General features: G+C 34.3%; 1 protein-coding gene across 1 annotated transcript in view; it reads left to right on the top strand.

The window, feature by feature from the left end:
• The window catches only part of LOC150076868 (uncharacterized), a 238,521-nt gene that overhangs the window by 113,956 nt on the left and 99,830 nt on the right, over positions 1-24,735 (top strand). The window contains exons 5-6 of the mRNA XM_090385707.1: positions 4,769-4,888; positions 18,728-18,878. Of these exons, the coding sequence (XP_090241833.1) occupies positions 4,769-4,888; positions 18,728-18,878 (271 nt within the window). The remainder of the gene's footprint in view (positions 1-4,768; positions 4,889-18,727; positions 18,879-24,735) is intronic.

The following is a 24,735-nucleotide window of genomic DNA, read 5'->3' as shown; positions in this document are numbered from 1 at the left end:
TTATAGTCAGATACGGATTATAATATAAGAACAGCGTTATAGCGAATCAGCGTATAGCGAACCGCGTTATAACGGGGGCCTGCTGTATAATAAAGTTTAATTGATAAATTAAACACACAGTAAGATATTACCAACATTAAATAATAAAGTACAGCAGACTCTATTTACCAGGATTGGATTAATCGGGACATTTCAACTCCAAATAAAAATATCAACCAGAAATCATAAAATTCAAGTAATAATTAGAATAAGCAACAAGAACCGGCATTATAAGTCGTCATTGGGAGATTAGCATACCTATTATCTTGCAACTCCCGCTGTCTTCACTTCTACCACTCAAAACAAAAAAAAAAGAGACCAAATGATTAGTTTGATTTAGTGCGTCGCATCGATTGTTGTGATCCGTCGCACTGCAAAAGGACAAATTTCGTTTCATTATTTATGTCAGGGATGTCGGATTTTTTTTTTTTTTATATTGTAATGTATTTTTTATTATTATTATTTATTTTTATTTATTTATTTTTTTTTTTTGTTTAGAAATCGCGAAAATGATGGGCAAATTCAAGAGTTGTGCTTTCAAATTAAACAAAAACTTGAAATTATTCAAAAGTTTGAAAACGGTGCATCCGTTAATTAAATGTCTAAAGAACCATTATAATGTTGGTGACCAAACCATACGCGACATTGTAAAAAATAAAGGGAAGCTATTTGATTTAAAATGACATCGTAAAAAATAAAGGGAAGCATCGTATTGGACACACGAGTAGTACATGTTAATTTTTTTCATTTTTTTTTTCTGTGGTTAACCACAGGTAACTGAATCAGCGGATACGGGGGCACAACTGTACATTCAAAAAGTTCCTGGAATTTTGCTATAAACGTTTATTGAGCAAGAATGCATGCATGCATTCTTGCTCCATCGGTCTTCCCAAGCTTTAAACATTCTTTAAAATCAAATTTTCCCTTTTCTACATATTTTTGGTAAAATTCTAGGAAGGACACTTCATCAAATTTAATTTTCAGGTCTGAGTCACATTGAAGGTCAATGATTTCCATTTGGAGGCCCCACCCCCTTATACAAAGAGATAATCACCTCCTTATCCCTTCTAGCAAAATTCGTATATATTATTGACAAGACCTCATGAGTTGCTCTTGCAGCCTGTCTGTTGTTGTTATTGTGGTGTTTTATGTCGCAAGGGCTACTTAGGCCATATCGCACCTCCTAAATCAATTTATTTTCTATATACAAAAAACTGCTTGAGCAGCAGTTAGAAACAGTCATACATTTTTATTTGTTTTAAATAGAAAAAGAATTTGGAGAGATTTGCTTCTTTACCTATTATACTATTCAGAGAGAGAGAGAGAAGTTGTTGTAGATCTGAAATGAAACTAAAAGACGTCCGTCAGGCATTGCTGAACAATTTACATTCGTGGAGTATATGTTTTACTGTAAGTGGTTGGGAGCAGTGCACACACTGCGGAGGATCATTTCCTGTAAGCAGATAGAGATGTGTGAGGTGAGTGTGACCTATACGAGTTCTGGCTAAGATTACTTCTTCTTTTCTATTTTTATGAAGGCCAGATCATTTGTTGAGGCTATTTTGGAAGGATGCTTTGCAGCATCATCTGCACATTCATTTCCTGGAATACCACTGTGGCCAGGGATCCATGAGAAGATAACAGTTTTCTGGTGCTCATGAAGACGCATCAGTTTATGTTTTATGAGCTTTAATAAAGGATTTTTAGATGGGGAAGCGCTTTTCAAAGCTAAAAGAGCACTCTGTGAATCAGTATATATTATACTTTTATTTATTGGCAGCAGTGAGATATTTTTCAGAGCAAGCTTAATGGCATGGAGCTCAGCAGTGTAGCTGCTGCATTCGGTTGGAAGTGAAATTGAAACAGTTGTATTAGGAAAGAGAGCAGCTGCACCCACTTGATTGTCAGACTTTGAACCATCAGTATATATCTTGGTAAAGTGGGGATACTTTTGTGAGTGAGCAAAATGTAGTTGTTGGATGTTAATATTTGCTATAGAACCTTTACCCCATTGCTCAAAGTATTCATCAGAAGAAAGGGTGAAATTAGGCCACGAGGGACCCGGATCTTTTGATTCCCTGAGGATATTATCAAGCTGAATGTTCCAGTTTTCTCATAGATTCTGCAGTCTGTTACCAGTAGGCTGAATTGTTCTAGATTTATTTGCAAATAGGTTTTCAATTGAGGATCATGCAACAGTGGCCAAACAGGATGAGTAAGCAGGCTTTTAATTTTAGCTGAGTAGCTCATCAGCAACATCTTTCTTCTGATGCTAAGTGGAGGTTCGTGAACCTCAACATAAAGACTTTGAACAGGCGATGTTCTATATGCATCTAGGGCTATCCTAAGAGCAGCCTGTCTGCACAGCTCAGAGAACTTCATATCTGACTGCACAATTACCCCAGGTCTTTTTTATTCTCCACTGCCCTTAGTATAGCACCACACAGTTGGTATGTTACTCTGGGATTACTGCTACCCATATGCAGTAGTTTGCATTTGTCAATGTTAAACTTCAGTTGCCACCTCTCAACCCATCTGCTCAACTTTTCTAGATCCTGTTGCAGTAGCATACCATCCTTACTGTCATTAACAACCCTATCAACCTTCATATTGTCTGCAATCTTGGACATTAAGCCTGATATACCATCATCAGTATCATTTATAAATACAGAAAATAACAATAAACCCAACGCTGAACCCTGAGGAACTCCACTAATAACCTTAGTCCACAAAGAGCAGTGTCCATTGATTACCAGTCTGTCTTCTCCCATGCAATTCATCCTTTTATCCATTGTAGCAACTTGCCCTTAATGCCATACTTCTGCAACTTGTACAGTAGTCTTCTGTGTATAATAGCATCAAAGCTTTCCTAAAATCCAAGTATATGATATCAAAATTATTTTTTGCATCCAATTCCTTTGTGATCACATCTTAATATGCATTCAAAGTTAGTACTACAGTAAAATCTCGTTAATAAAAACTCGGTTTATACCAAGTACTCGTTTATATGAACCACATACCATTCCCCCGCAAAAGGATATGCATTTCTATGTAAATATATTCGTTTATTACAAAATTTGGTTAATATGTATTACAAAGTTCTTTTTCACCCCGTGAGTAATAAATATTGTCATTTTGTATGTTTAATACAAATCTTGGCAGAGCGATCCAATTATTACACCTGGCCACCTGGCTCCCTACTTCCCGAAGGATGGCACTGACTTGTTAGAAATTAGTTTTGTGTAAACAAGAGCAGTTTATGGTAGCTGTGCATCAAGTGCACTTTGAAAAACATCATTCTGAAAGATGAGTTGTTAACTCATCCTTCATAAATTAACAAAAGAATAAAAAGTTTTTCTAAGTTGTTTACATGCACTCCCTCGCTCTCCATGGGAATAAGGTCAGTTGCAAATTGTTACCCCAGTTCAAAGAGTCTTTTACTATCGTATACAGCAATCTATTTTTTGTGTCATTTTATCTGAGCTGATGTCTTTTTCGAAACTTGTGTTTTTAAATTAATTTAAAATTTATTTATATTAAATCTTAATTAGCAGTGTTATGGCGAAAAAACGTAGACGGACAGAATTAAGCCTGGAAATTAAACTAAAAATTATACAAGAGCCTGATAGGATGGAAAGAAGCAAAATGGACATTGCAAAGGAATACAACATCCCTTTACCTACTTTATCTACAATACTGAAAAAGACTTGAAGAAGTGTGTGACACTGGAGCAGCGATGAAAAACAGGAAACGAATTTGTGGTGCAAAACACGAGGAGCTTGAAACAAAACTTTTCAAGTAGTACCAACAAATGCGTGCATCTAATTTGCCAATATCAGGTCCGATTTTGTAAGAAGTAAATTATCTAGCTCAGCAACATGGGATTAGCGACTTCAAATGCAGCAGTGGCTGGTTCCAAAGATTTAAAGACAGGAATAACTTGGTTTCGCAAAATGTTTGAGGTGAGTCTGGATTAGTCAACAAAGAAAAGGCTACAGACTGGTTATGTTCTGTATGGTCCATCCTTGAAAAATATAATGCAAAGGATATTTTTAATCTTGACGAGACAGGTTTATTTTATAATTTGCTGCCAAACAAAACATCTGCTGTTCGAGGAGAGTCTTGTTGTGGTGGAAAATTAAGTAAACAAAGGCTCACTGTACTGTTCTGTTATGTTTTTGTACGGCCATCTGAATTGGCCGTACAAAACTACGCCTATTTGTGATTGGTAAGTTTTCCAAGCCAAGATGTTTTAAAGCAGTTAACCAACTTCCCTGTGTTTTCCATAAACTTTCCGATTAGTTTAAATAACACAGAATTTTCTGGACTTTCATTTCATAGTGAAAACAAGCAAAATTACTTAATAGTTAAATAATATTGTGATAAATCACTTTTTCTGTATATTAATTTGAAATCTAACAATATGTATATGATTATTAGCATTATTATTATTAGCCATATAGTGCAAGGAAGCCTGAGGCTTATGCTGCACAGGCCAAAAAAAATTGAGTTATCCTGAGAGAGAGAGAGAAGAATGATGATATCCAGCTCAGGACCCTGGGTGTGCCAAGCCCACACTCAGCGGCTCACCAGATGTGAGCCCCTGAGGTTTTTTCTTAATTTTTGTGGATTGGCAGAAAATTTTAAAAAATTTTATTTTGAATAATTTTACCAGAAATTAAGAAAAAAAAGCTGTATTTTATCACTTACTGTGATATATTTATTTTAGGGAGCAGCTGCAATCTTTGATATGATAGAATATTACGATTCAGCTACTCATCTCAACATTGCTTTCAACAAGAATATTAATAACCAAGGGTGGCAAGCTTGTTCCAAAATGTTGAAAAAGGTACTATTTGCTATATATTTCTTATGTAATGATATCACTGCACTAACTACTAATTTTCAACTAATTATTCTTTAGTTTAATTTTACACTAAAGAGTATAAATATAGACTCTTTAGTGTAATAATTTTTCTATAAATATTTCTCTCTTGAAACTAAGGTTTTTATTTTTTAGATGTATTGCATTGTTGCATACAGTTTCTGCTTGTATAAAAGTAGAAACTCTCAACACTGTTTCTTCTCTACTGAAAACTGTTGGAAAATAACTGCCCTAAAAACAAGATACATTTAGAAAATTTATGTAAAAGCATCTCACAAAACTGGTTTGTATAACTCACCAGGAAATGAAAAACTACTGTGATTTACACACTTTAATTTAGAAATAAAATTTGAAAAAATGTTTATATAAAGTAATAAAATGAAGTGTAATTTTATTTTATAAAGTATAATAAAATAAAGAAAAAAAATTTCGGCAGCAACTTTGCTAGATTAGAAAAGATGAGATATTATATTGGATCTTTTTGATTGTATTGAATTGTAGATGAGAACTAAATGGGATTGTAAGGTAAGGCATGATTGAGGTGATGATATAACAGCAAAATTAAAACACTCTCCTACAAAATTAAATCCTACTTGTAATAGATAAAAACATTTTTTTATAAATATCAGTAAAGATGAAGAAAGCACAATTCATTCTGAGCAAGTAACAGAAAAATTATATGATCATGCTCAAAAGAGACTCCAGTAGGCTGGTCTGGAGAAATTTTTTGATAAATAAATCATAAAAACCTGTGTAAGAAGAAATATAGATTTGTGCATTTGTATAAAAGTTATAAAATGGAAAGGGGGGGAGGATTAGGAGCATAAACAAAGATGGCACAGAATAGATCAAATTTAACAGATTTGATTGTGCATCTATTGTTAATAAATTTGATTAGAAATATACTAAATTTAAATTTGATTAAGGTTCCCAGGCCACAAGGTAATAAATGAAAACATTTTTTATAGATATCAGTAAAGATGAAGAAAGCACAATCCCTGAGCAAGTAACAGAATAGTAAACTCACCTGAGACTGACTAACTCAGCCAAGTTGTGAAAAAGACCCATAAAAATTTCAAACTCTTCCATTGAAAGAGAAAATTTACATACAGTGTATTATTGTATTGTAGTTTAATGTAAAAGTATATAATTTTTTTGTTCTAAACATATTAATCTGTATGCATGAAAGCTTCACAACCAAATTTGATGTGTGACTTCAAAGGAAACTGTGCAAATAAGGAATGCATTGATCAGTGCTACACAAATTAACTTGTGTGAATATTATCAAGAACACTTCGTCAAAGGTAAAACATTATATGCTATGATTTGCATATAAAGAATTCAGAGTAAAAGTAGAATTCTTAATTAGAAAAGTGATGCTCTTATTGGAATAATGCATTTCTCTTGTCTGCTATCAAAATGTAATAACACTATGGCTTTATTTGTCAATATCAGTTCCTTCAATTCTAGAAGGCATTAATATCAAGAGGTGTGGTAAAAAGAATTTCATTTAATTATCCATATGCTATATCATACATACACTCCTCCCTAAAAGTTTGGAATCACGTTTTCGTTTTTCTTAATTTTCAAAGTTTTTATTAAAATAGGACCTTATTCTTCAATTTATAAAATAATATAAATTGAGGCATAAGAGCTTTAACTTATAAAATCAAACACCCATCATTCGAAAGAGTGCTTCGTGTAAGTTTGATGATAAACATGGCAAGAAATAAGGAACTGAGTGTTGAAAAATGAAGTGCCGTTATAACTCTTTTTAAAGTTATTCCATGAGAAGTATTGGAAAAAAAAAACTAGGTGTTTCATTTAAAGGAGTACAAACTACCATTGGACGATGCAAGGAGACTGGCATTTTAAAGGATAAACCATGATCAGGATGACTGTGCATAAGAATGGTAGCACAAGATAAAACTGATAACACTGATTTTTAAACACAGTCAATGACTTAGTGCACCTAAAATCTCAGCTGAGTTCAATAACAGGGAAACTCCCATGTCTACAACCACTATAAAACTTTGTCTTAAACAAGCAGGACTTCATGGTATTGTTTCAGTCCAAAAACTCATTAAAACTAGAAAAATGCAAGAAATGGTTAGCTTGGGCTAGGAGCCATCAACTATCCTCCTATCGAAGTGCATTCTCCTCTGCACTTCAACTTTGTGGAAGAAATTTTATATTACAACAAAACAATGATCTGAAGCACTCTAAGCTGTGCAGGAACTTTCTAGAAACTAAACGGCAGGAGGGGATATTGTGAATTATGGTGTGGCCAACCCCAATCACCTGACTTAAACCCAATAGCAGTTTTATGGGATCATCTAGACCATTGGCGTCCAACTTTTTCCCTTACACAGGCCATATTAAAAGTTAAATTTGTTTAGTGGGCCACACTGAGTGATTCGAGAAAAAATTGTGTTACATTTTCCATATCATGTTACGTGTAAAAGAAAGTTTCTATTTTCATGTTACCATTTTTTTATTTTCAGGCTATATATTAAAAAATTGCAAAATCCCAACACTTATGTGCAACAAATCTATGTCAGTGATTTAATTTTTAGATTTTATTAAAATTATAAAAATATGGCTTAATTTTTTTTGTTTTTTTTTAATACGGTAAACCCCCGCTATTTGCGGGGGTCATGTTCCTGAGAAATGCAGCGAATACCGAAAACGCAAATACTGAGTTATGCCTCCCATAGTAATAAAGGGGTTCCATTCCAAAGTGTGAAATATATAAGAAAAACCAGTCTAAAATTTTGTCTATGTACATATTATATGTACCTTCATAATATAACTATGTACATAGACATTACATGGTGAAATGCAAGCATAAGGCATCGAAATGAAAATAAAAAACAATTTAATATTAAATGTAATATTTATTAGAAATTTCAAACAAATCTTTCAAACCAGTGCCTTTGCTAGCTAAAACACTTATTCCGCAGTGCTATCACCAGATTCGCTAAAGTGTTGATAAAGGTCTTTTGCTTTTTCACGAATGATGAGTGAACTTAATGGAATTTTATTTTGAGTTTGGTCTTCTATCCACAGATTTAAAGCCTTTTCCATTTTTTCTAATTTAACATCACGAGTTACAGAGCAAATTTTTGAAGCAACTAGCACGTTTTCACAGACACTACAGGGGATTTTTTCTTCCGATTTCTTGATTGATCGTACCGTCAACTCATTGATTTTATAATGTTTTGCCACTGACGAGACACTTTCACCATTAGAAATTTTGTCTAATAACTCAATTTTACTCGCTAATGTCATCACTTTCTTTGATCTTTTCACAATTCCCTTGTTATTCGTAGCCATATTTTTGTAAGGGTTAGAAAGAATTTGTCCTCGATAAATCACTTTCTTTCGTTAACACACACTGTTTTTTACACTGCAAAACAGTTGGTTTTTCACTTTTGTAAGCATATCAATTTATAAATTGATACATTTATAAATTTATTCAATTTATAAGCATATAAATTAAAAGCAAATGATGAAACCTTCCATGGCAAGCGCATAACACATACTGAACAAGGATTAGCGGGAAACATCCGCGCTCGCGATTTTGTCACCCCTCTCCCCCAACCCACTGAGCGCTGTTTTGACCGGGAAAGATGATTTTTAGCCACGCCCATGTTTTTTTATGGCGGAAAATGTTCACGGCGCTTTAAAATTACATTTTTTTAGGTTTCATTTTATATTAAATCAGCGACTGCGAATACGCAAAACCACAAATACAGATACCGCGAATAGTGGGGGTTTACTGTACTTTTTTTTTTTTTTTTTAAATACTTTTACTTTTGCTTTTTTAAAAAAATACTTTACTTTTGCTTTTAAATGGTCACTTTAGAAAATTTAAAACCTGAAAAGGATCACCGCCTTCCAATATTAAGGCAAATAAATATAATGATACACCTAAAATTGAAAATATTCGAAAATTTTATTAAGTATGATGCACAGTAACATTTACTGAACAAAACTTAACATTTAATGAGATGACTGAGGCTGGATATTTTTAGATAATTGTTCAAAATTTGGGTAAACATTTTTGATGGCAATTCTCAATATGGAATAAAGATGCTCGTCTGTTATCCTGTTTCTTTTTAAATATTTATTTGATTTCGTGCATGAAAAAACTTGCTCGCAAACATACATTGATCTGAACAAAGTAGCCATTTTCATGGCATTTTATTTTATTAGTGGAAAATCTTCAGATGGGAGAGAGCCTTGTAGAATTCAAGTCATTTTTTTTTTTGCAGTCAATATACAGGTAACCCTCGTATAACATGGTAGCCAGGTTCCTATAAAAACTCGTGTTGTATGGGACTAAGAACCAGTACAAAAAGGGTTAAGTTCCAAAAGCTAACAAAAATACAATGTTAACAAAACTAACAAAAATACACCATTCTAGATTTCGTGTATCTTCTTCTCTCTTTAAAAAATCGTTAATCCTTTCAGTCGAAGAATCTGAATTCAAAAAATAAGATTCTAATTGCTCAGCTAACTTTATGCCTTCCCATATACTTTTTAGTGTAAAATTTGGAACTTCAGAATTTTCATCTGTGCTATCATCCTCTGAATTGATTTGATTTGCCTTCAATACCATTTCCACCAGATCTGCTTCACCAACTTCTTTTTCTACCAGTAATTCTTGAACATCTTCAGTAATCACTTTTTTTTTTTTAGGAGCATCAGGACTAAGCCCATGTTGCTCAGTGTATATTGTCTATAAATTATGTGTTCTGGGGTCGATTTTATTTTGCTGGGGACGAAAAACAAGTTTCTGGGAGAAAAACCATGGTAACCTCACCAGAGACCGACTAACTCAGCCGCATTGTGAAAAAGACCCATAAAAATTCCTCCAATCATTGACTGGATTCAAACTTAGATCTTTTCCACCCGGTGTGAGAAGGATGGCGATTCTACTAACTGTGTTACCCACGAGGGCTTCAGTAGTCATATCATCAGAATCCCCTCCTACCAACTTATCAAGTTCTACTATTGCACTAATTCCATTTTCTGCTGGTTTGATCATATTTACTGAATGAACTGACTCTGACCATACATTTTTCCAACATGCATTTAATGGTGACGGTTTTACTTCTTTGAGTGATAAAGCTATGATTCTGATACAATCCACAATTGAAAAATGTTTCCATGCTTCCATCACTTCAATTTTTTCAAAAAATCCATTGTAAATTTTCTGCCATAATGAGTTTTAAAGGTAGATATAATGCTTTGATCTAATGGCTGAATTGAAGAAGTTGTAATATGTAGTAGGAACATTACTTCAACATTTGGATGACTTAAATCTTTTGGATGGCCTGGCACGTTATCCAATAGTAATAAAACTTTGAAATCTAGATGATTTTTCCACAAATTCAATAGCACAGAACCTAACACAGGGATTTCCCAACAAAATAAAATACAAGGATTTCGGATTTCCCAACAAAATAAGATACAGGGATTTCGGACTTCCCAATATTTTTTTATTTTTATTTATTTATTTTTTCTTCCATAACGATTAGTGAGCCAACACAGGAATTCACGAAAAAGACCAGAAATGTTTAAAAATTACATCCAACTTAATAGCAGGGTTTTCCCTGCACAAAAGCTCAAAAATACTGTCTAATGCGAGGTTTTTCCACAATTCTCTAACCATGTTGTGCGAGGATTGCTGCACTATATCAATCGTGTTGGAGCGAAACGTGTTGGGGCTTGCCTGTACTTATTTTTGAATGTTTTGGCTTGAAGATCAATAATTTCAAGTTGCAAGCTGGGATTGTATTTTTCAGCCATAGAAATAAATGGGTTCTCAAACAAGCTTATGTCTTTTTCATGGGATCTTATATCAGCTTTCAGGCTTGTCAAAAAGTGATTGTAATAATGAGAGGCAACAGTTCTTTGGAAATGTGTTCTCCTTTAGCTCAATACACCATTCAAAGTGAACTAAATTGTCTTATTCAATTTGGGATTAAAATAATGACAACATATTCTGAAATGATTTGATGTCACCAAACAAATTGGAGACCAATTTTCCTTTACTCTTGTAGTTGTCAATTAAGGGCATTTAAATTACTAGAAATGTCTGTATGAATTGCAAGATCAAACAGCCACTCCATATTTAATAGTTGTTTTATTGGTTTCCCTTTTTCTGTTATAAAAATATCAGTTTCACGACGTAGTTTAAAGAACCAATGTAATACTTTGCCACGACTAAGGCATCTCACTGCACAATATAAAATTACATCTTTTGTGTTCAGCTTCAGTTTCTGAAAGAAACTCTTGAAACATTTGGTGATTAAGGCCATGTGATCTTATAAAATTTAGAGTTGAAATAACCACATTCATAACGTGTTGGATACTTTCCCATAAAGAGCTTCTTGATACACAATGCAGTGAATTCCAACTCAAAATCAAAATCAGTATTAGGGCCACCCGTAATTTCTTACATACCCATTTGTGTTTTTGTGTCTGTAAATTGTTTGTTCTCTGTTCAATTTACCTGTTTTTCTGGATGAAAAACCCTCAGGTTCCGGATGGGGGAAATTAGCTATCTACACTTGAGACCGACTAACTCGGCCACGGAGTGAAAAAAAGAAAACCCATTAAAGTTCCTCATGTCATCAACGGGATTCGAACTCGGGCCTTTTCCACCCTGTGTGGGGGAGAACGGTGACGATACCGCTGTGCTACCATACCCGCGCAGACAGTGAATTCCAACTGGAATTTCAGCTCCGATATCTATCATTTTCTTGGTTATTCCACCCATAAGCCCAACGTTTTTACCAATCATAATTTTTGCACTGCCAGTTGTGACTACTGCAGGTTTTTAATATTTAATCCTAACTTTTCAATAGATTGGCAAAAATGTTCTAAAAGATTTTCACCTGCAGTTGTTCCATGCATACTTTGTAGATCAGCTAAATCTTCAACTGGGACAAAATTATCATTAATTCCAAGTATGAAGGTAAGGAGTTGGGCTGTGTCATTTACGTCAGTACTATCACCAGTGCCACACTAAAATATTTCATTTGTTTTATCTTTTATATATATATATAAATGTGTAGTTTGTAACATAAACTTCATTATTTATATCCTTTTGCTTTCTTTACTGCTGCATTGTGCATTTTGGAGCATTAGACATATGATAACTTTCGTTATTTTCCTTTTTCTGCTTATTATGTGTAGTAGTAATATTAAACTGTTAAGCTCCTCTACTAAAGAAGCAATATTTATTCGAAGTAGTGCAATATGGTATCTCATTGTGAAGGTAGCCACAATATGAGATAAAAATTAAACGATTCCTTTACACTACATATGTAGTTAAATTTATGGATAAACTATGGTGTATCTACACCGATATTATATAGTTAATTTAAACCCATGTCATATTATGCCTTGTACATTTAGTCTTTAAATACATTAGCAGAGGCATATGATGCAAGAAAGCAAACTTATATAGCATCAGTCAAAAAAAAACCCTTCCCAGTTCACCCATCCATTCACTCCAAATGTTTGTCTGGTTCTGCCTTCAACTTAAGTCGTTGACTTTCACTACAACAAATGGAAGTTTGTTCCAACTATCAACCACCTGCTGGCTAAAGGTAAATTTCTGCACATCTATTATACAATTGTCTTTCCTCAGTTTGAATTTATGTCCCCTCAGGTGAGTAATCTTAGCAAGAGGAAGAATCCCATCAGCATTGAGCTTGCTCAAACCATTCAAGGCCTTATACACCTCAGAGGTCTCTAGATGCTGTAATTTGTAGAACTTAAGCCTTTCTTGGTAACAGCAACCCTTTGTTCCACTCAACAATCTCATTGCCCTTCTCTGTACTCATTCCAGCAGCTCTACTTCCTTTATAAAATGAGGCCTCCAGACCTATATGCAGTACTCAAGGTGTGGCCTGACCATTGCCTTATACAAGAGGACAATCACCTCCCTATTCCTGTATATCATTGACAAGACACCGTGAGCTACTCTTGCAGCCTGGCTGCACTGCTCAGAAAACTTCATATCTGACTGCACAATATCCTCCAGGTCCTTTTCATCCTCCACTACCCTGAATGTACCACCCAGTTGGTACATTACCCTAGGGTTACTGCTACCCATATGCAGTACTTTACATTTGTCAATGTTAAACTTCAGTTGCCACCTCTCAGTCCATATGCTCAACTTTTCCAGCTCCTGTTACAATAGTGTACCATCATTAACAACCCTGCCAACCTTCGTATCATCTGCAAACTCAGACATTAACCCTGATATACCGTCATCAATATCATTGATAAATACAGAAAACAACAATGGGCCCAACAGCAAACCCTGGGAGACCACTAATAACATCAATCCATGAAGAGCAGCATCCATTGATTACCACTCTTTGTCTTCTCCCACTCAACCATCCTTTTAACCATTGTAGCAACTGGTCCTTACTGCTTCAATTTGTACAGTAGTCTTCCATGTGCAATAGTATTAAAAGCTTTCCTAAAATCCAAGTTATTAGATATATTTATTAGACATGTTATATATAGACATATATTAGATATGTTTATTTATTTATTATTTTTTTTTTTTGAAAACTCACTTCCTAAAAAAAAAACAGTGTGACATGAATTGAACTTAGCTTTTAAATCCCCTGTAAAAAAGTGCATTCCTTTCTGTGGTTTGTCATATGTTCAGAAGTAATAATAAAATTGCTTCGGAACTTATACAATTGAAACAATAGTTCTGACATTGCACTTTTGTTAGCACGTTGTCATTTGGTTCAAAATATCATGTGGAGAAGAGTTATTTTTTTTTAATGAAAACCCCAAACATGAGAAGTATTAGAACCTAAGTAAGTACCATTACTTAGTACCTTGCATGGGCTGAAGGTTGAGAAGATGAAAGTAGAAACTTGTTGACTTGGACTTGAACTTCTGTAGAATATAATTTTCAGGAAATATCTATGTAGGAAGTTTGTTCCAGAAAATGGAAGTCAAATGAATAAATGAGGAAGAAGAAAAGTTTGTTCTGTGAGTTTGAAATGGGACAGTAAAAGGATGTTGACCGATTGTGGCAAATGTTCGGACTGCTTTGGAAGAGAGAGCGAAAGAGAGAATTATAGAAGCCAGTTCAGAACAGTGCCCATAGAAGATGCATGCAGCAGAACATTCATGAGACAGAGTGGAGAGAGACTCTGTTAGAGATGAATCATTAATTAACCTAACTGCCCTCGTTTGAATGGTTAGTCTGAGAGAAGTTTTGGGGCATTGCTCCAGATGTAGAAACAATATTCCATGGTAGGGCAGATTTACAATTTTTACACAGTTTGTTATTTGGTTTTTAGGAGCATTAGCAACTAAGGCCATATTGCTCCAGGGATATGCGGTGGTCACACCCTGACCTTTCCGTATCCTCCGTATTTGGTGGTCACAGGCTCGAACCCCGGTCTAATCAAGAAGTGTGTGCTACGCACTGCTGCTCCTGCCCACCTGGCTACGGAGGTGCCTTTTTACACAGTGAACAGTTCTTTGGAAGTATAGTTACACCAAGAGTGCAAGACAAAACCTAGTTTTTTAGATGCAGAGGAAGCAGTATTTGTAATGTGTGTAAATACCCCAGTCAGGATAATCCTCAATAAAAGTATATGATCTGGCCTATAAATCAGAGTATCATCGAAGATCAGCACAGGAGCAGAAGAATTCTTTTTGCAAGATATAAGACAGGACTGAGTTTTAGAACAATTGATATTGACTAAGTTATCTTTGCCCCACTGGAGAATTACTTGGAGATCAGCATTTAAGGAATTGGTAGTGGATATTCAAGAAGTTGAAGCTGTTTGTGCAAGACAGTTTCTCAAACTGGAAGGTAGAATGCAATGTGCTATCATCAGGAAAAACTATGGATAGGATTTCCATTGAATGTAAGAAGTCATTAATATATAAGAGAGGAAAAGAGTGGGAGACAAAACTGAATGTTGGGTACACCAGCATTATTGGAGAAGTTAGAAGGCAGAGAGCCAACTACCATTACCCGCAGTGAGTGGTCAGAGAGAAAACCAGATACCAATTACAACAAACAGTTGGTAAACCATAATATATAAGCTTACTTAGAAGACCTTTATGCCAGACATGATCAAAACCCTTTAAAATTTCAAGAGCAGCTGCTTGAGTTTCACCCAATTTTTCCATTGAATTTGTTCATAGATGGGTAACATAAGCCAGAATGTCACTAGTTGATTGATCAAATGAAAGGTTAGAAAGTGAAAAAAGATGACACAGAACAGGAGTATGCTCAGGAGCACAGATTTTAAGATTAAGTGGAGGAATGCCATCAGGTCCTGAAGCTTTATTAGCATCAAGATTGTTCAAAATCCTTCTGACATCCTTTTGATGGAAGACTACAAGAGGCAGTGAATGGAGTGTACTGGGAATGGTGGGAGGTGGAATACACGAGTTGGAAGAAAAATAGGATGCTAGCAGGTCACTTTTATCTTTGGCTGAAGTCGCAATAGAACCATCTGGTTGTGATAGATGGCAATACAGATGGGCAAAATTTGTGGCCAACAGTTTTGGCAAGAGACCAGAATACTCAACTACCATTTGGACAAGAAGCAAGTTTTCTACTCTTAGCTTATTTGAAATCTAGTTTGGACTGACTGATAACTGCTTTGCAATTGTGAGCTTTGTTGTAGACAGAAAATGAACTTGGAGATTTGGATACAAGACGATTACACTATGTAATGTGCTTCTCTTGAACAACCTTAGCATTTAATGGATAACCAAGGTTTTAATAAAGGACAAGATTTTAAGGTGTAGTGTGGAATAAAGGATTTCATCCCTACAAGAATAATAATAAACCAATATGTACTCCCCACATTGTGGAAGAGAAGCTGAAAACTACAAAACAAAGAATGGGATGAATTATATTAGGAATTAGACTGTCGGATAAGAAGAGAAACACATGGATTAGGCAGCAAACTCAAGTAAAGGACATTCTTATCAAAACTGAAGAACTGAAATGGACTTGGACAGGACACATAACTCGAAGACATGATGACAGATGGACTAAGAAAATAAAAGAATGATACCCAAGAGGAGCTAAAAGGAAACCTGAAAGACAACAATGAAGATGCGCAGATGAAATTCAAGAGTTTATGAGCAGCAAATGGTTTCCATTGCACAAAACAGAAGGAACTGGAAAGCTGCTAGAGAAGCCTTCATCCTGCAGTGGATTGAAAATGGCTAATGATGATGATGACGACGACAACTTGTGTCACCCGAATATCAGTTCCATCAAAGTGTTAGACTCCCAAGTAGCAAGCACAGCTTAACATACCTGAGAGAATGTCTGTGACAGCCTCAAGGACCAAATTATTTGGATTTTATAAAAATTTCATCATGGGTACTGGTTCCCATGATGCAATTTTTCAAGCATGCAATTTTATAAATTTGTTTTTGTTAAATTTGTGATAGGTTCTCTGAAAGCTTTACATTAAGTATATTAATTCTTGGAATTTACTACTGAATAGCTATGGCTTCATATGTGAGTAAATTTTAACAGAAATCTAACTTCATAAGGGTTATTGTAAAATCAATTAAAGGAACGGAGAAGAGTAATCCTTACCACTTCTAAGCCAGTTGACAATCTTATAGAATTACCATTCACGACTGGCTCATTGTCTTAAAAGCTTATTTCATAGCACTGACTTTTTCTTCATATAATATACTCAGAGCATGTTTCAATAGCTATAAACAAAGTATAAGGACCTTAATAATATAGTATATCTTATCCCATCTGGCAAAATCGCAATGCCTGTTAATAGGCAGTGCCATTGTAAAATTTGGATTAACAACAGCAGACACTATAATGTATTATAACGAATGTATTATACCAGTTTGACTACTAATTATTCAAACTCAACAAGCACAATCGATTGTCTTCCCATGTTCCTTTGATCGATTCTACAATAATTATGAAATTGAATTCTGGTTACAAATTACTCACTTACTTACAAATCATTATGCCAATCAAATACTGCCTCATTTTCCCAAAACAGTTGCTATATAATATTAATAAGGGCAAATGATGCAAGGTATGATATATGAGTATATTGTATATCATTTTCCATATTTCCCATATTAATTCTATAATTTTATAAGCATTTTTTGATGGTATCTTTCAAAAACTGCTTGTCACGCCTCTTTGATATATTAAACATTACGAAGATTAATTTACTTTATCAGTTCTAAATTTTCCACAGAGTCTATTTTCATCACTAATGTCAAAATCTGTTTCCTATAACTGTGCTTAAATGTTTGAATGATGGAAAACTCCACTCTCTCTCTTTTAATATTGGTCCACTTATCAACAAATTTCTTGTACAAGCACCGTAGGACCATGAATGAGTCAAATTGTTGATCACCTTGAAGGTTTGATGACAATTTCAAACCATTTCTTTCACTGCCTCCTTATTTTTTAAAGTGACTTGGATGTTAGTCTTGCAGCAGTAGTATTTTTCAGCCAGTCTTCTCTGAGACATTCCACTTTCAGCATCTTCTACCACTTTGATTTTTGTTTGTAACTTTAATTTGTTCACTTTCTTGTTTGCTGACATCTTTGATGTTTACTAACCAGTGGCTTAGCCAAAACTGACACAGGTGAGTCAGTAAAGTGCACATGTAAATTACAGCACAATTAACATAAGGAACAGGTCTTGGTCCCCACTTGTAAATTATTTGTGATACTATATTATTACTGTGTTTATTATACTGTGTGAATAAATTATTTATTTATTTATTACTCTTGTTGTTGGTAACCTGTGGCTTAGCCAAAACTGAACAACTGAGCTAGAGAAGGGCATTTATAAATTGCAGTAAACAACAGATCTTGTCCCCCACTTGTAAACTGTGACATGAAATTTTTTTTTTTTTTTGTCTGTTTATGTAACTGAAATTACAGTATGAATGTTTCCTTCTCCTAAGTCCAATACTCTAGACTTATCCTCAAATTAATTCCTTGAAAGATGAGATGTGAATAATGAGAAGTAGTCTAAGTTATTAACCCTTGTCGATAGTCAGTTATTTTTTGACATTTCTATTCATGCTGAATTATTACAAGACCTATTGTTTACAGTACAATTTACATTTGCCCCCTAGTGAACAAATTGCCAATATATAGTAACAGAAACAATAGTTAACAGCCCCCCTCCCCCACTCCTTATACCCAGAAAAATCCCTCAAATTATACTTATAAACCTTTTTCATCAACTCTATGGTGAGAACAGTGGTTACTAAGTGAGAGGATGATCAGCTTATAGAGGATAACTAGCATGAATGTGGTATCCTTTTTAAACTGTTCCATCATATTTTGGTCACCACTAGAGGTTTTACTGTATGTTGCCAAGGAAGTTCAACATTGTTCTCCCTTATACCTGCAGGCAGTGAGATATATAGATTTGTAGTGATGAGAAAATGTGTTGAATAAATTAAAATGGCATGAATCATTCATTAATATTAACTTTTGAGATGAGGTTGAAAATAACTGCAAATAACTGAAAATAACTGTTAATATCAATTTGGTAATAGATGAACTTTAATTCAGTTGCAAATGATTAGAAAAAAATAAAAATAACAGTCCATGAAATTCAATCACATAACTTTTTAAGCAATTTCTCAATACTATATTTAAACATTATTTTTTTAAGAATTTTGCTCATAGTATAAGAGAGTAATAAGAAGGTCATTTACTAATATGCAGTGGCATGGTATTCAATGACTGTTTATTTTACATTATTGTAGACACCCTGTCTTCATTACCTTGATGCTAGAAATACTGGGCAAAATGAGCAGAGTCTTCTGATTCTTGGTAGGGCACTCAGAACAGGAACCAGTTTAGTAACTCTACATTTAGAGAATTGTGGACTCTCTAGTAGACCCCTTGTCATTCTTGGTAAGTTTATGGAGTCTTTAAAAGTGTGTGTAATATAATAGGATACTAACTAATATGATGTACTTTTAAAGATGCTAGTTAAATTTAAAGTTCCTATATATGGTCTGGAACAGCCATGAAGCAAGAGGAGTATTAAAAACTTCATGGTTTCTGCAACTGTGTGGCACCCAGTTAACAGTGGGCCATTCATTATGATAATTGACATGAATGCCATGATAAGAAAGTGAATTGCTTTATTCTGTTTTTTTTTTTTTTTTTTTTTTTTGTAGAGACAAGAATTACTCTTCAAAGACTTCCTTGGGCTCTTTTTGGTCACATGCATAACAATAAAGAAGCAGCAGCAACTCAGCTGGATGTTTGCTAAACAATTCCTTTCTCTGATTTTATCTTTCTAGTCTGACAAGAAAATCCCTCTAATGATTATGTTGAAACCTCGCTTTAAAGGAACTGAATCTTGGTGTTATCGCTTCACGAAAAGAAATGGGTTAAGTTTACACACAAGAACTAGAATAGCCCAGAGAATGCCTGCTGAGTATGAACAGAAAATATTCGATTTCCATAAATTTGTCCTTAATACCAGAAAATGAAGCAACTACAAACTTAGCCATATCTGAAATAGGGATGAAATTCTGTTGACTCTTTGTTGTGCCATCCAATAAAACAGTAAATCTGAGAGGGCAAAAATCTATAACTTTAAAACCACCGGACATGAAAAGACACACTACACTGCAGTTTTAACTTTTTGTGCTGATGGGACCGAACTTCTGCCAGTGTTAATTTTTAAAAGAAAAACTTTACCGAAAGATAAACTGCCAAATGGAATTCACATACTTGTACAACTGAAGGGATGGATGGATGAAGAACGTATCAAGGATTGGTTTGTAAAAGTTTGGTCCAGGCATCCTGGTGGACTACTGCATAAAAATGCACTACTAGTGTGGGATCAGTTTACAGCACATAGGACCGAAAATGTCAAACAACTGGTCGAGATGATGAATACAGAATTGATGGTAATTACAAGTGGCTTAACTTCCCAGTTACAGCCGTTAGTTGTCAGCATCAGTATGACATTCAAGAATAACATGCTGGAGCAATATAATAAATGGATGATAAAGGGGAGCCATGATACAATGTCTGCGGGAAGGATGAAATGTCCATCAATAGCACAAGTGTGTGAATGGGTGCTGAAGTCGCGGCATGATGTTAAGACTGAAATTGTGGTCAAGTCCTTTAAAAAATGTGGTATAAGTAATGCAGTGGATGGCATTGAAGATCATTTATTGTATGAGAGTGACAGTGATATCAAGTCAGTAATGTAGTTGAATAATACTAAAATGATATGAGTAATAATCCTATACTTTTCTGCATTGGCTTTTGGGTTTTATTTTTATTGAATTTTAAATTTCCATTGTATTAACAATAAATTTTTTTAAAAAGTTTTTTTTTTTCTTAAATTTACCATTCCAAAATTAGGGTGCATCTTCCACGCTGCAGCATCTTATAAGACAAATACTGTAATTAAAATGATACCAATACCTGGGCAGATAATTATTTTATACCTACGTGTATAAAAATTATGCAAATTGCACTAACCCATATATCAGTAAGGCTCTACATAATCAGCATCTGCTGAGATTGCATAGTTATCAGTTCAATGAAACCTGCCCCAGAGAATAGTTAGGGAGGCCCAGTGTGGATTTGACAAAGTTCATCAAATCACCACCCGTTGAATTTTGTTGGGTTACAGGGGGCAGTAGTACTAAATATAAGTTGTTATCCACTTTTTGGTTAAAATTGCAATTTTTTTAAAAAATTAATCAGATTGCCATGAATAATGATGCAGTGTGTTAAACAATCTCTGTTCCTCTCTGCTCTCCTTTTAACCTCTATTAAAGAAGATAAGTTATTTCTCAAATTAAGAAGTTGATCTTCATTTTAGTTAAAATTAAAATCTTGTCTGTCCAAGTTGGGTTATGCTAAAACATACACACATGTTGAAGAACTGTGGTGTTTTCTGAAAAGATATCTGGAATATATTATGTTGTATTTAATTATTAAACAACTCCTCTAAAAAGAATAAATATACTGTCTCAACAAAATATATATAACAGAAAACTTCAATGTGTCACAGCATTACAAAATTATATAAGCTTTTTTTTTTTTTTTTTTTTTTTTTAGGTGGCCACTGACTAAAATTCAGTGGCCACCTAATAAACTAACTTTCACGGCAGTTAAAAATTAATTTTAAAAACAACTAAATTATGCAAATAGTTAACATTACTTATTATTATTTTCTATTTAAACGTTTCTTGTATGACCACATCATACGAGAAATACATATGCGCTGTGGTTGAGAGAAGATATTAGCATTAGCATTAGTAGAGGCATTTGATGCAAGAAAGCAAGCTTATGCAGCATCAGCCAAAAAAAAAAAAAAAAAAACCACTTCCACTTCACCCCTCTGTTCGTTCAAAATACCTGTCCAGCTGAGCCTTAAACTTATTTAGGCTATCAACTTCCACGACAAGGGATGGAAGTCTGTTCCACCTACCAACCACCCGCTGGCTAAAGGCAAATTTCCGCACATCTATCCTACATCTGTCTTTCCTCAATTTGAATTTATGCCCTCTCAGGTGATTATTCTGAGCAAGAGGAAGAATCCCATCAGCATTGAGCATGCTCAAACCATTCAAGGCTTTGTACACCTCTATCAGATCACCTCGCTGCTGCCTAGTCTCCAGACACTGTAATTCGCAAAACTTAAGCCTTTCTTCGTAAGAGCACCCCTTTGTTCCATTCACTAATCTTGTTGCCCTTCTCTGTACTCATTCCAGCAGCTCTAACATCCTTCTTGAAATGAGGTCTCCAGACCTGTATACAGTACTCTAGGTGTGGCCTGACCATTGCCTTATACAAGGGAATAATCACCTCCTTATCCCTGCTAGAAAAATTCCTATATATCATTGACAATACACCATGAGCTACTCTTGCAGCCTGTCTGCACTGCTCAGAGAACTTCATATCTGCCTGCACAACCACCCCCGGGGGGTGGTTGTGCAGGCAGATATTCTCTACCACTGTCAGTGTAGTACCACAGAGTTGATACGTTGCTCTGGGGTTGCTGTTTCCCATGTGTAGTACTTTACATTTGTCAATGTTAAACTTCATTTGCCACCTCTCAGCCCATCTGCTCAACCTTTCCAGATCCTGTTGCAGCAGCATAGTGTCAGTAGTGTCCTTGACAACCCTGCCAACCTTTGTATCGTCTGCAAACTTGGACATTAAGCCCGATATACCATCATCAATATCATTTATAAATACAGAAAACAATAATGGACCCAACACTGAGCCCTGAGGGACTCCACTAATAACATCAGTCCACGATGAGCAGTGTCCATTGATTACCACTCTCTGTCTTCTCCCCCTCAACCACCCCTTTATCCATAGCGGCAATTTGCCTCCAATGTCACACTGCTCCAATTTGTGTAGCAGTCTTCCATGTGCAACAGTATCAAAAGCCTTTCTAAGATCCAAGTATATAATATCAAAGTTATTCCCTGCATCCAGTTCTTTTGTGACTGCATCATAGTATCCAATCAAGTTGGTCAGGCAAGACTTCCCCTTAACAAAACCATGCTGTGTCTGAGCTATAACTGAAGTCTTGTCTAAATGATCCTGCAGTGCTTCTTTAACCAGTGTCTCCATTAATTTTCCTGGAACAGAAGTTAAGCTCACAGGTCTATAATTACTTGTGTCAGCCTTTGATCCTCCTTTGTGAATTGGGGTCACATTTGCACATTTCCAGTCTATGGGTACCTCCCCAGATTCTTACTGATTTTTTTTTTTTCCCTCCCATGTATTCCATGTTTCTGCTGTCATCTGGAAAAACACAAATTTCATTCGAAATTCCAGTTTACCTTAATTTTTCTTAGCTTGTATAAGAATGAATTGCATTAAATGTAGAAAAGCTTTTCCTTCTGTTTGCTTAGCAGATATAATTTTTACTTAAAGTATAAAAATTTTCATTCCAATTAAACTTCTCCCAGGCATATCCATTTACTACTTTCTTCTCTCTCTCTCTCTCTCTCTCTCTCTCTCTCTCTCTCTCTCTCTCTCTCTCTCTCTCTCTCTCTCTCTCTCTCTCTCTCTCTCTCTCTCTCTCTCTCTCTCTCTGTGTTAATCAGCACTTTGTGATCACTCATGTATCAAAATTTACTTCATGTGTAATTGTCTATGTGGTCATTTGTGGGAAAAAATAATTGGAAGAAACAAGGTAAACTTAACATTTAAGTGCTTAAATTATACTTAAACAAAACCACATTGCAACAATAGTAAAATTGTTAACATATAACATAAAAGATGTGTTTCAATTGAAACAAAACAAAAATTGTAAACAGTTCAGTATTAGGAAATAAAAGTTTATGACATGGGAGAGATTAAAATTTCATAAAGCATTACCATTCTATACTATAACTGTACAAGTTTAATTTAAGTTATGGCTGAAACAAGCTGCCTAACCCAGATTTTGTACTAAGGAAAGAAAAAAAATTTAATACCAAGTTTTCTCACTTTCATATTTGTTCTTGTTTGGTCATAACTAATAATAATCTTCCTATTTCCAAAAATCATGTTCCTCAGGAGTAGTCTGTAAATTGAAAGTTTATAATCTGGGAGCAATCTTTCCATATATATATATATATATAATGAGAGGATCCATAACAGAAATAATCACATCTTTTTTTACAGTATCATTGGTTTTTTTTTATTTTTATTTTAATGCAGCCATTGTGCATTTTATATATGTCATATGCTTGTATCTATATATGTCATATGTATTATGTTTGTGTATAATATCACCTTTTTCGCCAACAGTAGAACTACAGTACAACTGGTTGATAAGCTTTCTTTTCAGAATCTGACAATGGTTGGCCTTGTGTTACTGGGTCTGATTTATATTGTATTCTTTATTATTTATTTTAAATCTTTTCTGGATTTTTTTTTTTTTTTAATTTTAATAAAATAAAGGAAATATTATGGTAGCAGCACCAATTTTACAAAAAAAAGTTTATATTTATTAGAATATATGTTAAATGTGTAAATATTGAATGTATTTCATTCTCATTCATTTCACTCCGAAAATATTATATCTTGTATATTTGTCAAAGTTGAGCTTAAGTTTATAATATCAAATTTTGAGTATGAAATCGACACTTGAGTTTCAAATATCCTTGTTCTTAAGGTGAATCGGTGGTGGTGTTGCAAAACTTATTTCACAGATGTTGGTATGGCACCTGACAGGTGTAAATTCTCTTTTTTTAATTTCTAGGAAAACTTTCAGATGTTTTTGACAATCTGCTTGGACAATACCAATATTTCATCTTTTCTTAATGGATTGAAATACTTATTTTATGTTTTTTTTTTTTTTTTTTTTTTTTTTTTTTATAAAAAATTAAATATTTAGAAAATGCTGTGTTTATTATTATTACTTATTTTCAAAAAATAGTAATTCTTTAGAAAATTTAAACAATACTTTTTATGCATAAACTGTAAACATGAATCTGTTAGTTTTTCCCTTTTTTAAGTTAAATAATGTAGCAAACTAGCCGATTCTTAAGCATGTAGAACATTCTAAGAGATTCTTAAGCATGCAAAATTTTAATTGTGCACATGTAGTAGTGGCATGTGTGATGCAAAAAAAAAAAAGCAAGTGTATGAGCTTATGCAGCATCAGCCAAAAAAAAAAAAAAAAATCACACCATTCCCTCCAAATATATCTTTGCTTATTATATATACAAATACTTCTGTAAAAAAATTGAAAATATATGTATATACAATAAACCCTCGCTAATCCGGATTA

This window comes from Mastigoproctus giganteus, chromosome 12 (assembly GCF_048544385.1).
Source record: "Mastigoproctus giganteus isolate SK-2022 chromosome 12, ASM4854438v1, whole genome shotgun sequence".
Taxonomy (NCBI): Eukaryota; Metazoa; Arthropoda; class Arachnida; order Uropygi; family Thelyphonidae; genus Mastigoproctus; species Mastigoproctus giganteus.
The sequence above is the reverse complement of the archived record's forward strand: the minus strand, read 5'-3'. Positions and strand labels throughout refer to the sequence as shown.